The sequence below is a fragment of the Oenanthe melanoleuca genome, chromosome 28, assembly GCF_029582105.1.
Source record: "Oenanthe melanoleuca isolate GR-GAL-2019-014 chromosome 28, OMel1.0, whole genome shotgun sequence".
Classification (NCBI taxonomy): domain Eukaryota; kingdom Metazoa; phylum Chordata; class Aves; order Passeriformes; family Muscicapidae; genus Oenanthe; species Oenanthe melanoleuca.
In genome coordinates this window covers 2626878-2645315 of record NC_079361.1, presented here as the reverse complement: position 1 = coordinate 2645315, position 18438 = coordinate 2626878, and the positions used below count along the sequence as shown (strand labels likewise).

The 18438-nt window shown below is 44.6% G+C and overlaps 1 protein-coding gene across 1 annotated transcript in view; it reads right to left on the bottom strand.

Moving 5' to 3' along the window:
- The window catches only part of CPAMD8 (C3 and PZP like alpha-2-macroglobulin domain containing 8), a 52157-nt gene that overhangs the window by 14397 nt on the left and 19322 nt on the right, over window positions 1–18438 (bottom strand). Inside the window, exons 21-35 of the mRNA XM_056512344.1 lie at window positions 17943–18096; window positions 17244–17386; window positions 16750–16801; window positions 15799–16097; window positions 14803–15028; window positions 14119–14295; window positions 11250–11331; window positions 9781–9937; window positions 9248–9322; window positions 7246–7411; window positions 5427–5513; window positions 4457–4593; window positions 3980–4135; window positions 3537–3599; window positions 2642–2871 (exon numbers count right to left, since the gene is read on the bottom strand). Of these exons, the coding sequence (XP_056368319.1) occupies window positions 2642–2871; window positions 3537–3599; window positions 3980–4135; window positions 4457–4593; window positions 5427–5513; window positions 7246–7411; window positions 9248–9322; window positions 9781–9937; window positions 11250–11331; window positions 14119–14295; window positions 14803–15028; window positions 15799–16097; window positions 16750–16801; window positions 17244–17386; window positions 17943–18096 (2204 nt within the window). The remainder of the gene's footprint in view (window positions 1–2641; window positions 2872–3536; window positions 3600–3979; window positions 4136–4456; window positions 4594–5426; window positions 5514–7245; window positions 7412–9247; window positions 9323–9780; window positions 9938–11249; window positions 11332–14118; window positions 14296–14802; window positions 15029–15798; window positions 16098–16749; window positions 16802–17243; window positions 17387–17942; window positions 18097–18438) is intronic.

The window sequence follows — 18438 nt, the reverse complement described above, 5'->3', positions numbered from 1 at the left end:
CACTCCCTAATAAATCACTCAGGATGCCTTTGCCTGCATTTCCCCCATCTCTGCTATATATCACAGCTTTTTATTTTCCGCCCTGTGCTCTCCCTGAGCCTTCAGCAGTGCCCCAGGGACATCACTGGGCATGACAACACTTCATTACATGGAGAACACCCCCATTCCAAAGCATCTCAGCTGTCATCCTGAGCTGCACTCCTCTCCTCACACTGCCCCAGCAAGATGCTGATGGAGCTGAGAGCATCATTACAGGAGGAAGGGGAGGAAAGGAAGATTTCGTTTGTTTTTGTTTCCTTTCCAAGCAATCCATCTCCTTGCACTGGGCTTCCTCTCAAATTTCTGTCTCAGCTCCAGCAATTCCCAAGGCAGAAGTTTCAGGGAGGTTGTGCTGATGCAGGGCAGCCTCCTCAGCATCTGACAAGGCTGCAGAATTTTATCCTCCCCCCAAAACAGGCTGAGGGCTTGGGCAGGGGGAGCAGAGGTTGGCACAGTGACATGGTGGCACTTGGGGGGCACAACACAGCCCCATGGGCCAGGGAAAACAAAATCCCACCTTTCCTGGGGCACTGCAGCCCTGCTCAGCTCTGCAGGAAGGGAGGGGACAGAAACTGATAGGGGAGCCAGAGTCTCCCATTAAACTCTAACAGGGCAGCCACAATTTTCCATTTCCATCTGAGCCACTCACTGCACTTCTCCTGGGGGGATCAGTGAAGCAGCAGCCCCCTTACCTGCCATGCTCCCCATCACAAACCTGCAAATTAATTTTGAATTTCTTGGGAATGGTTTCTCCTGTTGCACAGCAGGATGCTGTGAGCCCTCTTTATTTACTCTGGTTGTGGCTTTATCACTCTAGGTCAAATTCCCAACAACTCCCTAAAAAATCCAAATGCTTTATATTGCACCCCCTGATGACCGCAGCAGTACCAAGGTGCTTAAACAAAACTTGTAAATGAATTTAATACAGGTCAGAAACTATTCTTGCTGCTGTTTGTCTGTAGCCAAGCTGTTTTCTCACAATAACCTGAGACAGAATTGCTCTGTTTCTGTAAAGTGCTTTGAGAGATAGAAATTAAATTTCTGGATCATGCCACTTTTAAAAGTTATGTTACATTTCATTATATGGAGCAAGGAGATAAGGAATTTGAGAGCTTATAGATATCTGCATATATTGTGCCTTTACCATAGAGTCCAAACTCATATCATGGCAACAGAATCTTCTCTTAGGTTTTGGTATCTAAAACTGAACCACTAAAGAGTTCAAATAATAAAGTCAAGTCAGTAATGTTTATAAAACTATTAACACAATTAAGGTATTAATTAACCAGTTGAATTTACCTTGCTCTTTGAGGCTTTTAAGTAAATAATCCAGAACTTTTTCTTTTCATCCTTTATACAATCAAATCAAATCACATTTGTCATTTTCAGGATTTGGTGAGGCAATAATGAAACTCAGTGATAAAACCTCAAGGTGTTGTTCTAATTTCTCTACCTTTGACACACACTTAGCACTGAAATGATCAAGAATGACCTTGGGGTGACTCTGTCCTACAACCCACTGAAAGTTCTGCCTTACCCTGCTTGGGATCCAGGCAGCAAGAGAGAACTCGGTGTTTTCCTGCCACAGAGGGGCTGATCAGCAAACCCAGCATTCTGTGGGGGAGCTGCTGCTATTTGCTAGGAGTGGCAAATAATAGCAACACACTTCTTTTTGGGTGAAAGAAGCACTTTATTGAAAACTTGATCTGTATTTATAGGATGGTTTGTGAATCTAAGTTAGGACAGCAATTTATTGGGCAACAGGAGAAAACATCCCTGTCCCACTGTCCCACAGCCAACACCAGGTGCTAATTTTATGTTATTGTCTTGGGTTGCAATGCAGGATGTGGCCAGAAATGTGAATTCTGTCCCCACCTGTTAACCCAGGTGGGGCAGTGACCCTGATCTCCTGGCACACATTATCTGCTCATGGGCCATCTTTAAACCAGCTGGGCAATCATCTTTATCTTTCCCCAGCCCATCCTCCCTCCAGGAGATATCTCCTGTTCATGGCCACTGAGTCCCAGGGCATGACTGATAAAATTCCATCATCCCATGGGAGATGCTCCAGCCAGGGGAGGAGCCAAGCCTTTCCTACCCAGAGAAAAACTGAGATTTTGGACAGCAAGTTTCCATCTTTGCACTGGATCCCAGAGGAAAACCAGACCTTTGCACATCATCCCTGGAGCTTCAGAGGAAACTGCACCTTCTCCAGGAGCACTGCTCCAGCTGAACCACATCTGCCCCTGCAGGAGGATGCAGCCACCATTGAATGGGACTGTGCCAACACCCTGACTGACTGACGGGTGTCAGCTTGGATTCTGACTCTGGCAGGGCTGGGATTGTTCTGTGTAATACTGCATTTCTATTTTAATTTTCCTAGTGAAGAACTGTTATTCCTAATTCCCATATCTTTGCCTGAGAGCCTCTTAATTTCAAAATTATAATAATAATTTGGAGGGAGGGGGTTTACATTCTCCATTTCAAAGTGCAGCTTCTGCCTTTATTGGCAGACACCTGTCCTTCACACCAGGACAGCTATTAATTTCTTTCTATCTATAAGAAAGCCATCCCCCTGAGTGCCCACAGGAGCATCCCCTACCTGGTGCAGGTCTCCAGGATGACCTTGTACTCTCTGTGGTCGTGGTCTGAGGCAGGGTCCTCGTCGTCCCCCAGGGCTCTGTCCCTGTGCAGGGCTGGGGGGCTCTGGGGGGCAGAAGGCAGAGGGGCTGGGGCTGGCAGCTGCTGCTCTGCCTTGGGCTCCTTCAGGTTCACCAGCAGCTGGAAGGCTGGCTTGGCAATGGGGTCGGGGACATTGTACGTGACATCGATCTGCAGCAGGAGCAGGGAGAAGCAAATCACATCAGCAGGGTTTGGCACAGCTCCAGTGTTTCAAAGTCTCTTAATGTTGCTATTGGGGTCAGGAGAGCAGTGAAAAGAATATAGCAGCAAAACTTTCTTCATGCAGAAGCAGCAAAAGCCCTTTATTAAAGAAACAAACACACTATACAGAGTAGATTGTGGTAGCAAGGACAGAAGTGATTTCACTGGTGCAAGGCAGGTAACACCCCTGGTGAACCTGCTTTACCAAAACACCACCTCTCACACACCCTGCAGGTGCATAATCATTGTTAGAATTCTTTCTCTTAGGTTTCGCTTGAGCAGCCTGAGAAAATCCAAGCTGGTTCTTCCCTGGCTCTCACCAGCACCCCACACCAGCACAGACACAAGATCTCTTCAGAGGGGAGGAGTGGCAGGCACAGAGAGGCTTTACCACACAGTGATGTCTCTACAAAAGCTCTACCAGAGCTGGTACAGCCACATTGACTTGTTAATTAAATTAAAATTAAAGCAACACCACATTATAGAATATTCTGAGAGGAATTCCAAGTGTGAGTCCTTCCTGGCAGCAAAGTGGGATTACAAAAGCAGCAAACAGGCTGTGAGGTCAGAGATCATCTGCTCCCACACTTTCCCCAGCTCCATGGCAGCCTTACCTGCATCAGACAGCAGCCTTCACCTTTGGCACTCACAAACAGCCCTGTTGGAATACTGGGGATCTGGGGAGAGCACACAGGTGAGACAGACAAGACACAGCACTCAGAATGGAAATGAATATTAAATTTAGCTCTGTTCTGCACAAAATACCTTTATAAAGGACACTGCACAAGTGAAGTGAGTGTGGCTTAGTCTCTTCACCACATGCACTCACAATGGCAGAGACAAACAACATCAAAATAAACATCAGGCATTGGTTATGGTGAAAAATGCCTTTACTCAGGAGTGCTGTCTCCTTCACAGCAGAATCCAGCCACAAACCCACAGAAAGCCCCATAAATCTCAGTGCTTAACTTCTGCTTTCACCATCACTGATCCAAGCCCTTTCAGAACCCAGCTCACATGGATTGCTTTACAAACCTGCCTGCACAAAACCACCTACCACTGCAGTCTGAAGGACTTTTTTATTCATCTTGTTAAGCTCAAAGGTCTCCTGGTAGTCCAGGTTAGTGGAAGCCAAGGAAATGGTCAGGTTGACTCCTCCAACATAAGAGAGGATGGCATATTCAGCCAGAGCCTGCAGGGCCACACAGGTGTCCTGGGAAGGGGAGAGAAGAGGGAGAAATCAGAATAGTGAAGAATACAGGACCACAGCTCTGCTCAGCTCCAGGTAAGCAGAATCTTCCTTATTAATTCATAAGGTGAAAGAAACATCAGGTTTTGCTCACTTTTCCTATCAAAGGCACCTGTGAGGACAAAGTCTGGGTTCCTTTCAAATTACCAGTCCAAAGAGGAAGCAGTAAAAATTCTGGGAAGTTTTTCTTTTTACCAGAACACAAACAATTTCTGCCAGGAAGATGGAAACTCTGCATTCCTGATTTAATTGACAATGCATGCACCTTTTCCAGAGGTGGCCCACCTGAGTAGATGAGAATCCCCCCAGTGCATTCCTCTGCTGTGAGAGCCACTTGACCACAGGGAGGGCAGAGGCCACGTCTCCCAGCAGTGTGTAGGTCAGAAGGGCATAAGATGTCATTTCCACTTCTGCAGAGACAACTGAAAGAAGGATGAATTTAAAAAAAAAAAATCAAAATATCACCTAGAAGTGAGAATCCAAGCATGTCTAGAGATAGTTCTTATGAGTATTTATAAACTGAAAAATAATTCTAAAAAGTTAAAAGTCTGTAGAAGGTGTTTCACCTCCCTAAGATAATTCTGCTTTCAACATAAGCCTCCCTTCATGCAGTAGATAACCAATAATGAAGATATTCACACAACAGATCAACTCCTTCTACTTAACTGTATCCCATAAATAATTCCTCTCCCATTCCAGTTCCACTGCTGCCCACAGTCCTGTCCTGCACTGGAGATTTTCATACAATACCCAGTCAGATCCCTCTTGAACATTGCTTCACCTACATCACATTTCCCCCCAAAGAGTCAATGGCTTTAAGTGGCTTGAAAATTACAATAATTCACTATTTTTGTGGCTTTGACAGCCCAAGTGTAGAAAAATCACCTGAAGTGTCAGTGACCGTGACACAATCCTTGGTCCATTTGAAAACACAAAGATAAATACTTCTAAAATTAAATATATTTAAATTTCCTCAGATTTCCATTTTTAATTATTACTCCCTGACAGAAGAGTGAGAGCCACATGGGATTCTGTTTTATAAAACTGGAGTGAAAGCTGAGGAGACAGCTGGGGCTGAAAAACCTGTCCTGTCTGGACCACATCTTGCTCTGTCTCTCATATATTCTTCCAGCATGGTTTACTTGCCTTTTCTGAGCTCTCTTTTCTCTGGAGCCTGCCCTCAGTGACAATTTTAGAATAATTTCTATTTTATAAACAATTCACTGCAATACATGCAGGCTGTGTTCCCAATTACCTGATTGAGAGAGTCCATCATTAAACCCCATGAAGGTGTCTTCATCAGTGACAAGGGTTCCTGTGAGGCTCCAGTGAGTGAAGCCATCTAGGAGAAAAGGGCAGAGGGATATGGGTGTTGTTAGAGTTATTATAACTCCTACAGAGTTATAGGAGCTGAGCCTCTGTGCATGGGAAGAGTCAAATTCCACTTCTGCATTTGCTCCATGCCCTGAGCTGCACTGTCCCTCCTTTGGACACCCAGCCCTGGGTAATGGACTCCCTTTGAAACGATAATGATGATTCAGTGTGACAAATTGGGTAATTTTTGGGGTTTGGATTGAAATACACCATCAGGGAATGTGAGGTGTTACAGGGCAAACTCTGTCACTGTGAGGAGAGCAGAGCAGAGGCTCTGAGCAGCTCAAAATCACTCTGCTGGTGAGAGAACAGTGCTGCTGAACACCAGGGCTGTGCCTCTGATCTCTGTGGGGACATTCACTTAGGGGCTGGTCCCTTGCAATTCAGGATATCCTGGGATTCTGCTGCTCTTGCCTTCCTCCAGCATCACCACATGCATGGAGCCCTCTCCAAAGAGAGCCAGGAGCACCCTGGCCTTACAAACCCAAACTTTGCCATGAGGAACCCCTCATTCTGCAGGCCTCATCCTCTCCAGCAGCTCAAATGCAGCTCCAGGCTGTGCTTGGCTGTTCCTGTGAGGGCAGAGCCCAGGATGGAGCCCCTGCCTTGGGTGATGGCCATGCTGCTCATCCCCAGCTCTGCCTTGGGTGATGGCCATGCTGTTCATGCCCAGCTCTACCTTGGGTGATGGCCATGCTGTTCATGCTGTGCTCTCACCTTTGGTGATGGCCATGCTGTTCATGCTCAGCTCTACCTTGGGTGATGGCCATGCTGTTCATGCCCAGCTCTCACCTTGGGTGATGGCCATGCTGTTCATGCTGTGCTCTCACCTTGGGTGATGGCCATGCTGTTCATGCCCAGCTCTCACCTTGGGTGATGGCCATGCTGTTCATGCTGTGCTCTCACCTTTGGTGATGGCCATGCTGTTCATGCTGTGCTCTCACCTCACCTTGGGTGATGGCCATGCTGTTCATGCCCAGCTCTACCTTGGGTGATGGCCATGCTGTTCATGCTGTGCTCTCACCTTGGGTGATGGCCATGCTGTTCATGCTGTGCTCTCACCTTGGGTGATGGCCATGCTGTTCATGCCCAGCTCTCACCTTTGGTGATGGCCATGCTGTTCATGCTGTGCTCTCACCTTGGGTGATGGCCATGCTGCTCATCCCCAGCTCTCACCTTGGGTGATGGCCATGCTGTTCATGCCCAGCTCTACCTTGGGTGATGGCCATGCTGTTCATGCCCAGCTCTCACCTTGGGTGATGGCCATGCTGTTCATGCCCAGCTCTACCTTGGGTGATGGCCATGCTGTTCATGCCCAGCTCTACCTTGGGTGATGGCCATGCTGTTCATGCTGTGCTCTCACCTTGGGTGATGGCCATGCTGTTCATGCCCAGCTCTACCTTGGGTGATGGCCATGCTGTTCATGCCCAGCTCTCACCTTGGGTGATGGCCATGCTGTTCATGCCCAGCTCTACCTTGGGTGATGGCCATGCTGTTCATGCCCAGCTCTACCTTGGGTGATGGCCATGCTGCTCATGCCCAGCTCTCACCTTGGGTGATGGCCATGCTGTTCATCCCCAGCTCTACCTTGGGTGATGGCCATGCTGTTCATGCTCAGCTCTTACCTTGGGTGATGGCCATGCTGTTCATCCCCAGCTCTACCTTGGGTGATGGCCATGCTGTTCATGCTGTGCTCTCACCTTGGGTGATGGCCATGCTGTTCATCCTGTGCAGAGTGGTGGCTGCAGAGGGGCTGTGCAGCAGGGTCAGGGCGTAGGCACTCAGGGCTGTGGTGTAGGGATCTTCTGCTGAGTACAGGTTGGACTCCAGGAAGTGTTTTGCTTTGTCAACAGCTCTTCTTTCTTCCTACAGTACAGGGGAAAAAAACCCAGACAGATGTACCAGCCTCTGAAGTTAGAATCAATTTATTACTAGTGACTTTGTGCCCATTAAAAAACAAAATCCTCCAAACAAAACCCAACAACTAAATCCAAAAAACCCCCACAATAAACTCAGAAAGATACATTTTGCTCTCTGAAGAAAGGCATTGACACTTTCCTTTCCCTAAGAAAAGCCATGCATCAAAAATTAAAAAAAAAAAAAAAGTGCAAACAGCAGGGCAAGAATGATTTAGGCTAACAGTGAGACACACTTTTCCCCCTAAAGCTGAAGAAATTCCCTGTCCCTGCAAGGCAGCAGATGAAGAGGCAGGGTGAGCTCTGTGCTGGAGGTTTGATTGTGTTCCTGACACTCCAGAGCGTCTGGCAGACGCCAGAGGATAATAAAGGCCAAGGTTCCCAGGGGTCCCTGCAGCCAACAAACATGTTTTATTAACTCCCCCAATGACCTCACCATGCAGGAACGTGGCTCTGATAATTTATAGAAACAATTTAATTGGACTTGATGTAATTTGGTTTCCTTTGATTTCCCTGTGGCACTAACCTTCCCCTTCCTCATTTCCTAGCTAAGATCATTAGGAACACTCACAAATCTCCTCTAGGAAAACCATTAGAATGCACAGAAACTGCCCTGCTGGGGCTGCCTTGACACTCAGCAGCCCAGAGGGAGCATCACATCACTGCTCAGAGGGGACAGGGCTGACAGGGAGGCAGGAAGGTCTCTGTGAGCTCTGCAGGCTTTCCTGAATTCTTAATAAGGTTGAAATCCTTCCACTCCAACAAGGACAGGGGGTGAGCAGCCTGGTCTCACTCTTCAGGAGTGCTGAGGTTATCAGAGCTCCTGAATGGGCCCTGGCTGCTCTGACACCTCCAAAACCCACGGGGCTGTGCCTGAATGGACCCTTTTGTCTGAGAGCAGATCACCAGGAGATGCTGCAGCACCACTGACCCTGCTCTCCTCATCTCCCAGCAGTTCTGCTGTGCCCAGCCAGCTCTGCCCTCTCCCTTGGCTGAGGAGCAAGGGAACATCTGTGGGGAGCATCTTCCCAGCCCTACTCAGTGGGAATGTGCCACTATAATCCTGTAGAACATCTCCATTCTGTGAGCTGCAGGCAGGAACACACCAGAGAGCAGCAGCACTGCTTCACCAGGAGTTTTAAGGAATCCCTAAAACATCAGTTGTACTGGAAGTTTGGGGTTTTTTTCCACTGGAATTGGCCATTCCTACATAGCTGCTTCTCTTTTTTGCAGTGTTCCTGCTCTGTCTCATTGCAAAGAACAGAAACATTTTTCTGCAGAGCCCTCAGTCCAGCAGATTGCAGCAGCTCAGCTCCCCAAAGGCACTGGAATCTAACAGCAGTAGCATTTTGGCCACTGCAGCCAAGCCAGACCACAAGAGCTCTCTGGATCCCCAAGTTAAACTGCTTTTAGCACCAAGCCAGGATTTCTGAGTCTCTGCAGGCAGGAGACCAGGATCTGCACAGGCTGCACTCACAGCTTGAGCTAAGAGGCAGAAAACTCTTTTTGCAGTAATTTCTTGGAGAGGCTGAGGGATGGGGCTGCAGGGAAGTGTTTTGCTCTGGTGGAAGAATCATGAGCTGATGGCTGAACCACCTTGAACAACTTCAGAACAGATTCCTTAACCTCAGAACAACCCCAAGGCTTTCCAGCAGCCTCCCTTCCCTGGGTGCTGTCAGTCATTCTGGAGAGCACAGAACCTCAAGGCAAACATCAGCAAAACAAAGTTTTCATAAAAAAAGAACAGGCAGAATTTTTGGAGCTGTTTCAACTGAGATTTTGTTACCTCAGAAGTGACACCTGTTTCCAGAAGAGATGCAACCACATAAGCTGTCAGGGAGATCTTCCCATGGATCCCACCCTGGAAGGGCAAACAACACAAACCACTGCATGAAAACTGGAGAAAAGGATGCTGGAGAAAAAAAAAAGAGACTTTGAAGCAATAAAAAGGATGTGTTAGAATTAGAGGAGAAGCTGAAGCATCACCAAATTTCTTTTTGCACACAAGGAGCACAAAATTTAAGAACCCAAGCTCATATTGGTTGGAGCCAGGACCCAGCTGTCCCTGGACACATTTCATGAACTATTTAATTATTTTGTAATAATTCAGTATTTTGTAGGACTTCACACTTGCTTTCCATCCTCTGGGGACACCCCACAGACAAATTCTGACAGACCTTTCTAAACTGAAATTCCCCTGGTTCTCCCTGCAGCATTCCAGTCTTTCAAGTGCAAAATTCATATTCAGATTGATCATTCATGCTCTGACAATAACTTTAAAAATGTCCTTGCTGCAAGTTGAACCTGTGTGGTTTTTACCTGAATGTCCTTGTTTAGTATCCTGCCCATAGCAGGGAAAGAACCATCTTCTTTCTGGTGCTGGATGATCCAGTCTTTGGCAGCTGTGAGTTCTTTGGGGTCAATGAAAATAAACCCACGAGACTGAGCAAAGGACTTGAGGACAAAAGCTGTTAACCTGTAAAAGTGAATTAACTATCTTTACTGAGAAAACAAATTCAGAATAAAGTACTTGTGAGGAAAAAAATCTGTATTCTTAGAAAGCATAAATTGAAAAAAATCTTGTTGGGAAACACTAAATATTGTTGTTAAAACTCTCATGGGATATGAAAGCACCTGAACGCTGTTCAGGCTTTGAATAAGAAAAGGATTAAAGGTCAACAAATTAAATTGAAAAGTAGAACTCAAAGTTGTATCCATCATATTTATGGCACACTCTGAAGTATAGCTATTTTTTATCCCAAATGATTAAAGTTTTTAAGCTAAGAATCAATATTTTAAAATCAAGAATCAATATATTTCTCATAAGAAATCCAGATCCTTTCCTCAAGCCCGAAGCTGTGTTACACTTTATACAGAATTAAGAGCTAAAAAAGCACCAGAAGTGATTTTGGAATTCTAAACCTCTGACAACAAGTGTGAGCACTGGCCAGATTTGGGGGATTGAGTCATTGCATTTACAAGCCCCTGAGGAATGGGAGGGTAGCAAACACTGCTGCCTGGCAGGGGATTTTTGGAGTGTTGAGTAATTGTGTGTCACCAGATTTCACATCCAGGGACTGGGAGATGAAAGTTCCTGGTCCTGGGAGGAGAGAGGCAGCAGCAGCTCCCCTGAGCTGGGAGGAAAATCAGGAAAAACCAGCCAAGGATGGAGCTGAGGGTCTGCAGAGCCCCTGGGGTGGTGGCACTCAGGGTTAATGTCACACAAAGCTCCCAGGCTCTGCAGGGTCCCAGCTCTGCCTCTCCTGTCTGTCACCCAAAGGTTTTTTTATTCCCAGAGCACAAACCCATCCTGTTCCATTCATCCAGGAGGGAAAGCACATGGCACAAGGATTACTTTGAGGGGTTTGAGCTGGGTTTGGTGGGTTTTTTACCCACCCTGATAGAAGCACTTATAGGGACAGCACATTTCACAAAGCACAAAACTCCATTCCCTAATGGAATTAGGTGCTTAAATACCCCATAATTGCTACTCCAACTGCAGATATGACCCTTAACTACAGCTCTGAAACCTGGACTAATCAGCAGATTTAACTCTAACTGCTCCCGAGTCCTGAATCACCTACAACACATCCCCTAATGTAGGCAGAGCACTGCACAGCAACTCTAATATTCAGCCACTGAATATTACTGCATTATTTCTGCTCTCCTCTGTGTGTGATACCACGAGGGAAGCTGGAACACCACCCCTCTTTCCCAGCCAATTGTGTGTTTTTCCTGTTTAGCAAGCACTTAGCACTTTTGCAGCTCAGTTTCAGGTAACCACTCACCACATGCTGCCTGATGAGTCCCTCTCCCCAAAAGCACTGTAGGAGCCATCCTGCCTCTTGTAGGTCAGCTGGCGCTGGTAGCCTGCAAGTCACAGAACAACTGGGGCAGTCAAAATCTCCTCACACACAGAAAAATGAGTATTTAAAGTGAATGAAGACTCAGAACAGCCCCTTATTCTGCTGTGAGTGAGAGCCAGCTCTGTGTGCAGCTCATCCAGAAATCTGCTCAGGATAACATCTGGGACACTGCAGACACTGGAAATGCTAAAAATCTGATTCTTCTCTGAAAAAAAAGCATTATCAAAAGGGTTTTACCCAAGCATACAGCCACTCTCCTTCCATTTTACTTCCATTTACAAATGAAAATGTCTTGCCTGTGACATGACAGCTGGATTCAGGCTTTTCCCAGAGCTGTTGCTTGGAACAGCATAAAAACAACAGCTGTGATCTCAGGGCTGTCCCAGAGCTTCTTTCTCACATCATTATTTACAAGGTGAATGCTGAGGATAAGAACTCTCACCTGGAATGTCTTCTGAGGTTGAAATTGGAAAAAAAAAAGGAGTAGAAATGTTCTTTCTACTAGGAAAATGATTTGCTCTCAAACCTGTTTGTCTACAAGTACACTCATCCTGACAAAGCCTCCACATGGATAAATACACACCTGGAAAAAGTTCTAAAACACCCATTGGAGTCAAACCCTCCAGGATGGATATTTCTAATAAGGAAAAGCCCAATCTGTAAGAAAATTGTGTCAAAAGACATTTAATGCCTGCTGGATTCAGCAGCACAGTGTTTTTTTGCACCCCACATGATATTTTATGGCAGTGGATTTTTGTTTCATTTCCAGAGTTGAATTTCTCTGCTGACCTCTGCAGCTCCTCAATCCCTGAGGATTGCCCATGACTCCCACACATCCCAGTGTGGCTCTGTAGCCCCCCAGTGCTCACAGAGAATGGCCTGAAAAATGGGAGGAATGAAGACCTAGAGATTGATGATGCTCTTGTAGTCACCACATCTTTGTCTGGGAGTGGTGGGATAGCTACAGATACCTGGCAGAAAGCCTAAGTAATGGCATTATTTTTTTTCTTCCTCCAAAAAATAAAAAAATTAAATTAAATTAAATTGTTTTTTTCCCCCTGCAGCCCTCAGGTATGATTTACTACTGAGCACTTCCTGCTTAAACAGCTCCTCAGTGTTCATTTCCAGTGTGTAAATGGACATATTCAGTCCTTATATTTTATATCACTCTTCTCATTGTTTCTGTTCTTCTCTTTGTGAGTGCTCATGGTGCCAGCACTGCCAAGCTGTGAGTCTGACCCTGCATGGGCCATTCATTCCAGAGCTGGACTCCACAGTCACAGTGGGTCCCTTCCAACTCAGGATATTCTGTGATTTTGAGCTGAATTATCTTCCTTGCTCTTGCTGTTATTCTCCTTTGCTTGTTGGTTGGGAGTGGTACAGATTTCATGCCTTGCTTGCTGTCTGAGCCCTCCTCTTTTCTAAACCCTCCTCTGGATGCTGGGGCTCCCTGGACAGGTTCCCCTCTCCACTTTTCCCTTGTTCACTTTTTTTTTTTTTTTTTTTTTTTTTGGTGATAAGGTTTAAAAAACACTGACTGGCTTAGCCCAGGCCACTTTTAAAGAGAGAATACACAGGAATTGTTTGGTATCAGCACTTCCCATGATGGATGATTAAGGGATGAAGAAGTTTTCTGGCTTGGTAAATCACAAATCCTTCTAGAGTGAGCATTTCCCATCTAAACCTTACACCTGGCAGGGCTCCAGTAAACACAGAAGGGTTTAAAACTCTTGGGGGTTTCTTCTGTAAGGGTTAATTAGCAAACAGAGTTTGGAGCCAAAAACCTGGAAGGTTTGCAGATTCATAAAAAAAAAAAAACAAAAGCAAATGATGTTGCAAAGGAAACACTGACTCGGGCCATTAACAAATTCCCTTTGCCTCAGTGCTCCCAGCAAGCACAGAAAATTACAAGTGAAATCTGGAGCCAGGCAGAGGAAGCAGCACTGGGCTTTTGCTGCTGAACACAAGAAATATCTCACATATTACATTTTATATTTATATTTTCAGAGGAGAACCACCTAACCCTGTCACCTCTGATTTCATGACATGACTATTGTCTGACTCATACACAAGAGAGCTTTGTCCCTTTGGGTCACTCTTGGTTTTAATGATCTCTGAATTCTTACTTGTCCTGAGAACTGCACTTAGTTATAAAACTATTTTGCATGTGGCTCTTCCCAAAACAAATGCTGAGAAAAACAGTGGGGGGAAAAAAAAAAGAAAAAAAGAAAAAATGGTTGTTTTGAGCTGCTTAGTAAAGTAGGACAGGACACTGAAAGGAGAGAGAACCTAGAACCATGTAATGAAGGTTTTTAATGACTTTGGATACTAAATTTTGATTGTTGGTGTGCTAAGAAAATACTATTTTAGAAAAAATCAAAAAGAGCCATAATTCTAGTGACTTAAGGCTTGAAAAGGCAATTTATGAATAAGGCAAAAAAAATCCCTAAATATACAGATTTTTATTAAATTTCATTTTTGAGTCCTTGAGGAAGAGCCATGCCTTTACTTTCTAAAATGTTTAAACATAGAAATCAGCAAAGGAAAAAAGAGAGATAAATCAATAAACATCTGAACTAGGAGTTACTGAAGGGAAACACAGGTTATATATCAAGGGAAAACCTCTTGCCATCAAAATCTGCCAGACTGTGAGATTATCCTGCAAGAAATGATGAATCCTCATCACTTGAGCTATTCTTGATTAGAAAAAGTGACATTTAAAGGAAAACTATTAATTCAAAGCCTTTTTTCCACCTATAAATTTAAATATAAATTTAAATTAATGAGTTACCTTGAACAAGGTAATCAGTGGCTTCAGCCTCCACCTCGTGACTGAGCTGCTTGGTTTTCTGCAGGTATTTCAGGACAAAGACATTGGGAGCAAAATGGATCATGTTCTGCTCCCCACAGCCAAAGGGCAACCTCAGCAGCTTGTCCAGGTTGTTCAGAGTAGGACCCATCACATCTCCTGTTAGAGGAAGAGGGGAAATGCTCAGGATCAGGCAATTCAGGTTTCCTTTTGGTGTTTTAAGGTTAACCCCCACCTGACTGCACTGATGTCTCCTGGCCACCCCAGAGCCAAATAAACTGTGACATAAGTGGGAAGTCCTTCAGCTGATAAATCTCAGCCCTTCAGTCTCTTGTTGGATTAAAGAAATTCCACATTTCAGCCTTTGATTATCCATGACTTCCCAGTTTAGAACACAACTTGTGATGAGGATGCCAATGAAATAAATACCAGCCCCTCAAGTGGCATCAACTTCAAACCTCTGTCAACCCAAACAGGCTTCAAACAAGTGACAAAGAAACCCCAAGGAATTATCTGCCCCAGAATTAAGCAGCAATAAACCTTTTTAAATGCCTGTGACTATCTTATCTGGTGTGCATTACTCAAGTACTGGTCAGAAGTAACAGCTGGAGCATCTGTTCACATTTGATAAGGGGTACCTCAGTGATACCTCCTGATAATTGATACCTATTATTGAAGCCGTAGCTCTTTCTGATCCTGGAATTATGTTGTGGGGAACTCCAAGAGTAAATGCTTCATTGTGATTTTCATCAGTCTCTTCTTTTCTCCAAATTTTAAACTCTCCCATTGACCCCCAGCCTGTGGAAAAGCCAATGTACTTCACCTCAAGCTGTTTGGGGACTGTCCACTCCACAATAATAGATTCGTTTAGCACCCGAGTACCGTGGCCAACCTGAAAAAAATAGAGCATGGAGGAGTTCCAGAGCCTTGTGCTGGGACACCTGCACTGCAGTGCCTCTCTCCTCCCCACCCACAAAACCATCCAAAGAAGCTCAAGGAGGATTCCACAGGCTTGGCTCTCATGGCTTCCATCACTAAAAATACTGAGGGCTGAGGTCCTGAGGAGATAACAGTGGTTATAACAGTGATTTCAGTGAGCATCATTTGGGCAAGCTTTGATCCCTATCCCTGCACTTCTAGTCATCCCATTCACTTTCAGTGTTTTCACTAGATTTTGGAATTTTCCCACAATTTTTTTAGCCATTTCATTTTTTAGCAACCTATCAACAGGCTTTTTTTTTTTTATTTCCATGATTTCAGGATGTTTTTAGGAGTAATTTTAGCAAGTTTTGGTCCATTTCCCTGCACTACTTGTATCCCATTCACTTTCAGTATTTTCACTCAGTTTGGGAATTTTTCCTTGATTTCTCATGCCATTTCATTTTTATAGCAACCTCTAAACAGGCTCTATTTTTTCATTTCTTCCTTGATTCCAGGAGGCTTTTAGGAGTAATTTCAGCAAGTTTTGGTCCATTTCCCTGCACTTCTTGTCATCTGAGGCCATTAAAGCGTGATCACCCCATTTCTAAATTTGTTGTGACCACAGCAGCCTCAGGGAGAAAAGGCAACAGGAGTGAAATTCCCACCTCCTACAATGAAAAACTGCTGTGTGCGTGCTCAAACTCTGTTTAAATAGAGAGTTCACTCAGAGGAATTCAGTACCTGGATAACTCCATTTTCCCAGCTGATCCAGAAGCTGCGGAACTCATCCCAGGAGAGGATGCCAGGTGTGTCCCTGCTGGCCACTGGCTCTCCCATCTTGCTGCTGGAGATCCAGGTTCTGGTGTTCTGCTGTCCCCCAAGGACCACCTCTGCCATCTCTGCCATGTCATGGGGGCCAGAGCTCAGTGCCAGGTGAGCATCATTGTGAGCCTTCACTGCCAGGTCAAAGTGCCTCATCTGGGCTGGCTTCTGCAGGTACTGGTACTCATACTTGTTAGGGGTGGAAATGTGGATTTTCTCTAGTCAGAAAAACAGGGGAGTGTTGTGAGAATGACAGCTCATCTTACAATCATCAAAGACTGAGGTTCAAACAGATCTTTCCTAAGTATATTCCAGCTTTTTTTAAAGTATTAAAATACACATTGATGTTCTTCTCATCTTTTATTTCTGCCCCTTTCAAGGCAGAAAATCCTTCAAACTGCTCAGCTGAATTTCTTATGAACTCAGCAAGTGATTTTTCACCTCTAATTTAGCGGTCAAAAGCATCTCTGTTTAGCTACTGGAGCCAACTCTGAGCTATCCAAATCTCTGGCAGAAAGGACAGACTGATTCCAGAGCTGAATCTTAAAACACCAGCTGAAAATAAAGTACAGTCCCAGTTACTGTCCACAGTGCTGAATACTTAAACTGTTCCATAAAGTAAAGGAATTTAATGGCCATTTCCAGAAATCACTTGGGCAGTTAGAGCAAATTCATAATTAGCCAGCCAGGTAAGAAAGACTCTTTATTTACAAGTTCTTCCTACACACTATAACTCATCAATCACAGAGAAATAGAAACAAAGATTTTTTTCAATTTTTTTTTTTTTTTTTCTTAACAAGATGAAGCCAAATGCTTCTTTTTAAAACTGATTCAAACAAACTGAATATTTCATTCAAACCATGGACTTACCATTTGGGCAGAAGAACACACTGTAGGTGTATTCTCTGGACAGTCCCTCTGGCTATAGAAAGACAGAAATCCACACATAAACCACTTGGATTAGCAAGAATAGATTCCAGTTTTACTTGGAAAATACAGAAATTATTTCTGCTGCTGTGCAGTGGTTTATACCCTTTAGAGAAAAGGGATGGCACTGTGTTCTGCTGCTAGAGCAGTGCTAACCACTGCCAGAGAACATTCCATTTTATCATATTTCTTAGATTAACAGGGCAAGCTCATCCCATAAAATTTCCATTGCTTTTTCTCCTGAACAGCACAGAAGATTCACCAGAGGAGCTCAAATGGGCTCTTTCTGTACAAGTACCACTAAAGCTGATTATTACCAATCTTCCTAACACACCACAAATCAATTGAGGATCTTTATAAATCTATTCACGTTTGATTTCACAATTTGCCCAAGCTTTTTTTTTTTCCTGAATTATCATAAATTCGTGTTTTCTCACCTCAATAATGACACTGCTGCGAACATAATCCACCCCCACAGGGGTCCTTTTGTCCATGTGAGAATCCTCTGAGTGTTTGCCACTCTTGAGGGTCTGCATCCCCTCCTGACAGCAGTTGGTCCCACCATAGGCAAAAGCTTTTGCTAAGAAACAGAAGGGAAAAGCAGCAGAGATTTTGAGACAGGAAGATCTCTAGAAGTGAGAGACCCAAACTAATTAGAAGCAGCTGATTAACAATACATCAAGTGCTGTAATTACCTCTCTTAGTCCCTTTAGCCACATCTGAGTGAGCACATCTAAAACTAATCAATATTTGAACAATCATAGGGCAACAGAGAAACTCTCTCCTAGTTTTGGGTGTTGCACATTTTTTACTGGGATTATCAGCAGAGAATTTGTTGTTATTCTCTTGTTTAAATATCTCCTCTGATCTCTTCAGGGAAATGTAACGGCCCAACCTTGCATGAGCAAATATCACAACAGGAAAAACAAAGACCAGAGAATGTCCTGATGTTTGTTTGAACATTCTGTGCATCACAGGCAGGAAATTTCCTCCTACAATAATAAGGTTGAAAAGCCAAGTTGGCATCAAGTGGAATGAAAGAACTGGGAAAATAGAGAAATAAGAATTGTCTCCTGAGAGAGGAATAAGAAGCACTTGTAAAACCCCTTCAAGCAGCTGCTGTGAGCTCTGTGTACCAGTGATGTTGCTCAGGCCCAGCTCACTGAAGGACAGAACGATGGAGGTGGGCTTGGCTTCCCCAGGGGCCACACATTTCTTCCTGGTCAGGTGGTGCTTCCCAGGGTGCCCAACAAACTTGATGCCTTTTGGGACAGAAATCTTCACATGGACCTGTGGAAGTTTGGGAAATGTCATTTATTGGAAATGTCAGCCACAAAGCCAAACTGATCTATAATCAGTGAATGATATGAAACCCACAGAATTCTGCATAAAAAAATTCAGAATGCAGATATTCATTCTTCAAAGTTTCTAGCCATGGATTTGACTGCTCAGCAATTCTGCAATGGGTGATGCTACTGAAGCTGGGAAGATGGGGAGTGTGCAAAGAAAACATCAAGGGAGATGGAACTTCTGGGGGAGAAAAAAAATCCACCAAAATAATCTATTTGTGGCAGCTTTTTGATTATGCAGGAAATCCTTCTGTGGTTCAGCACAAGATTCCAAATTGTCTTC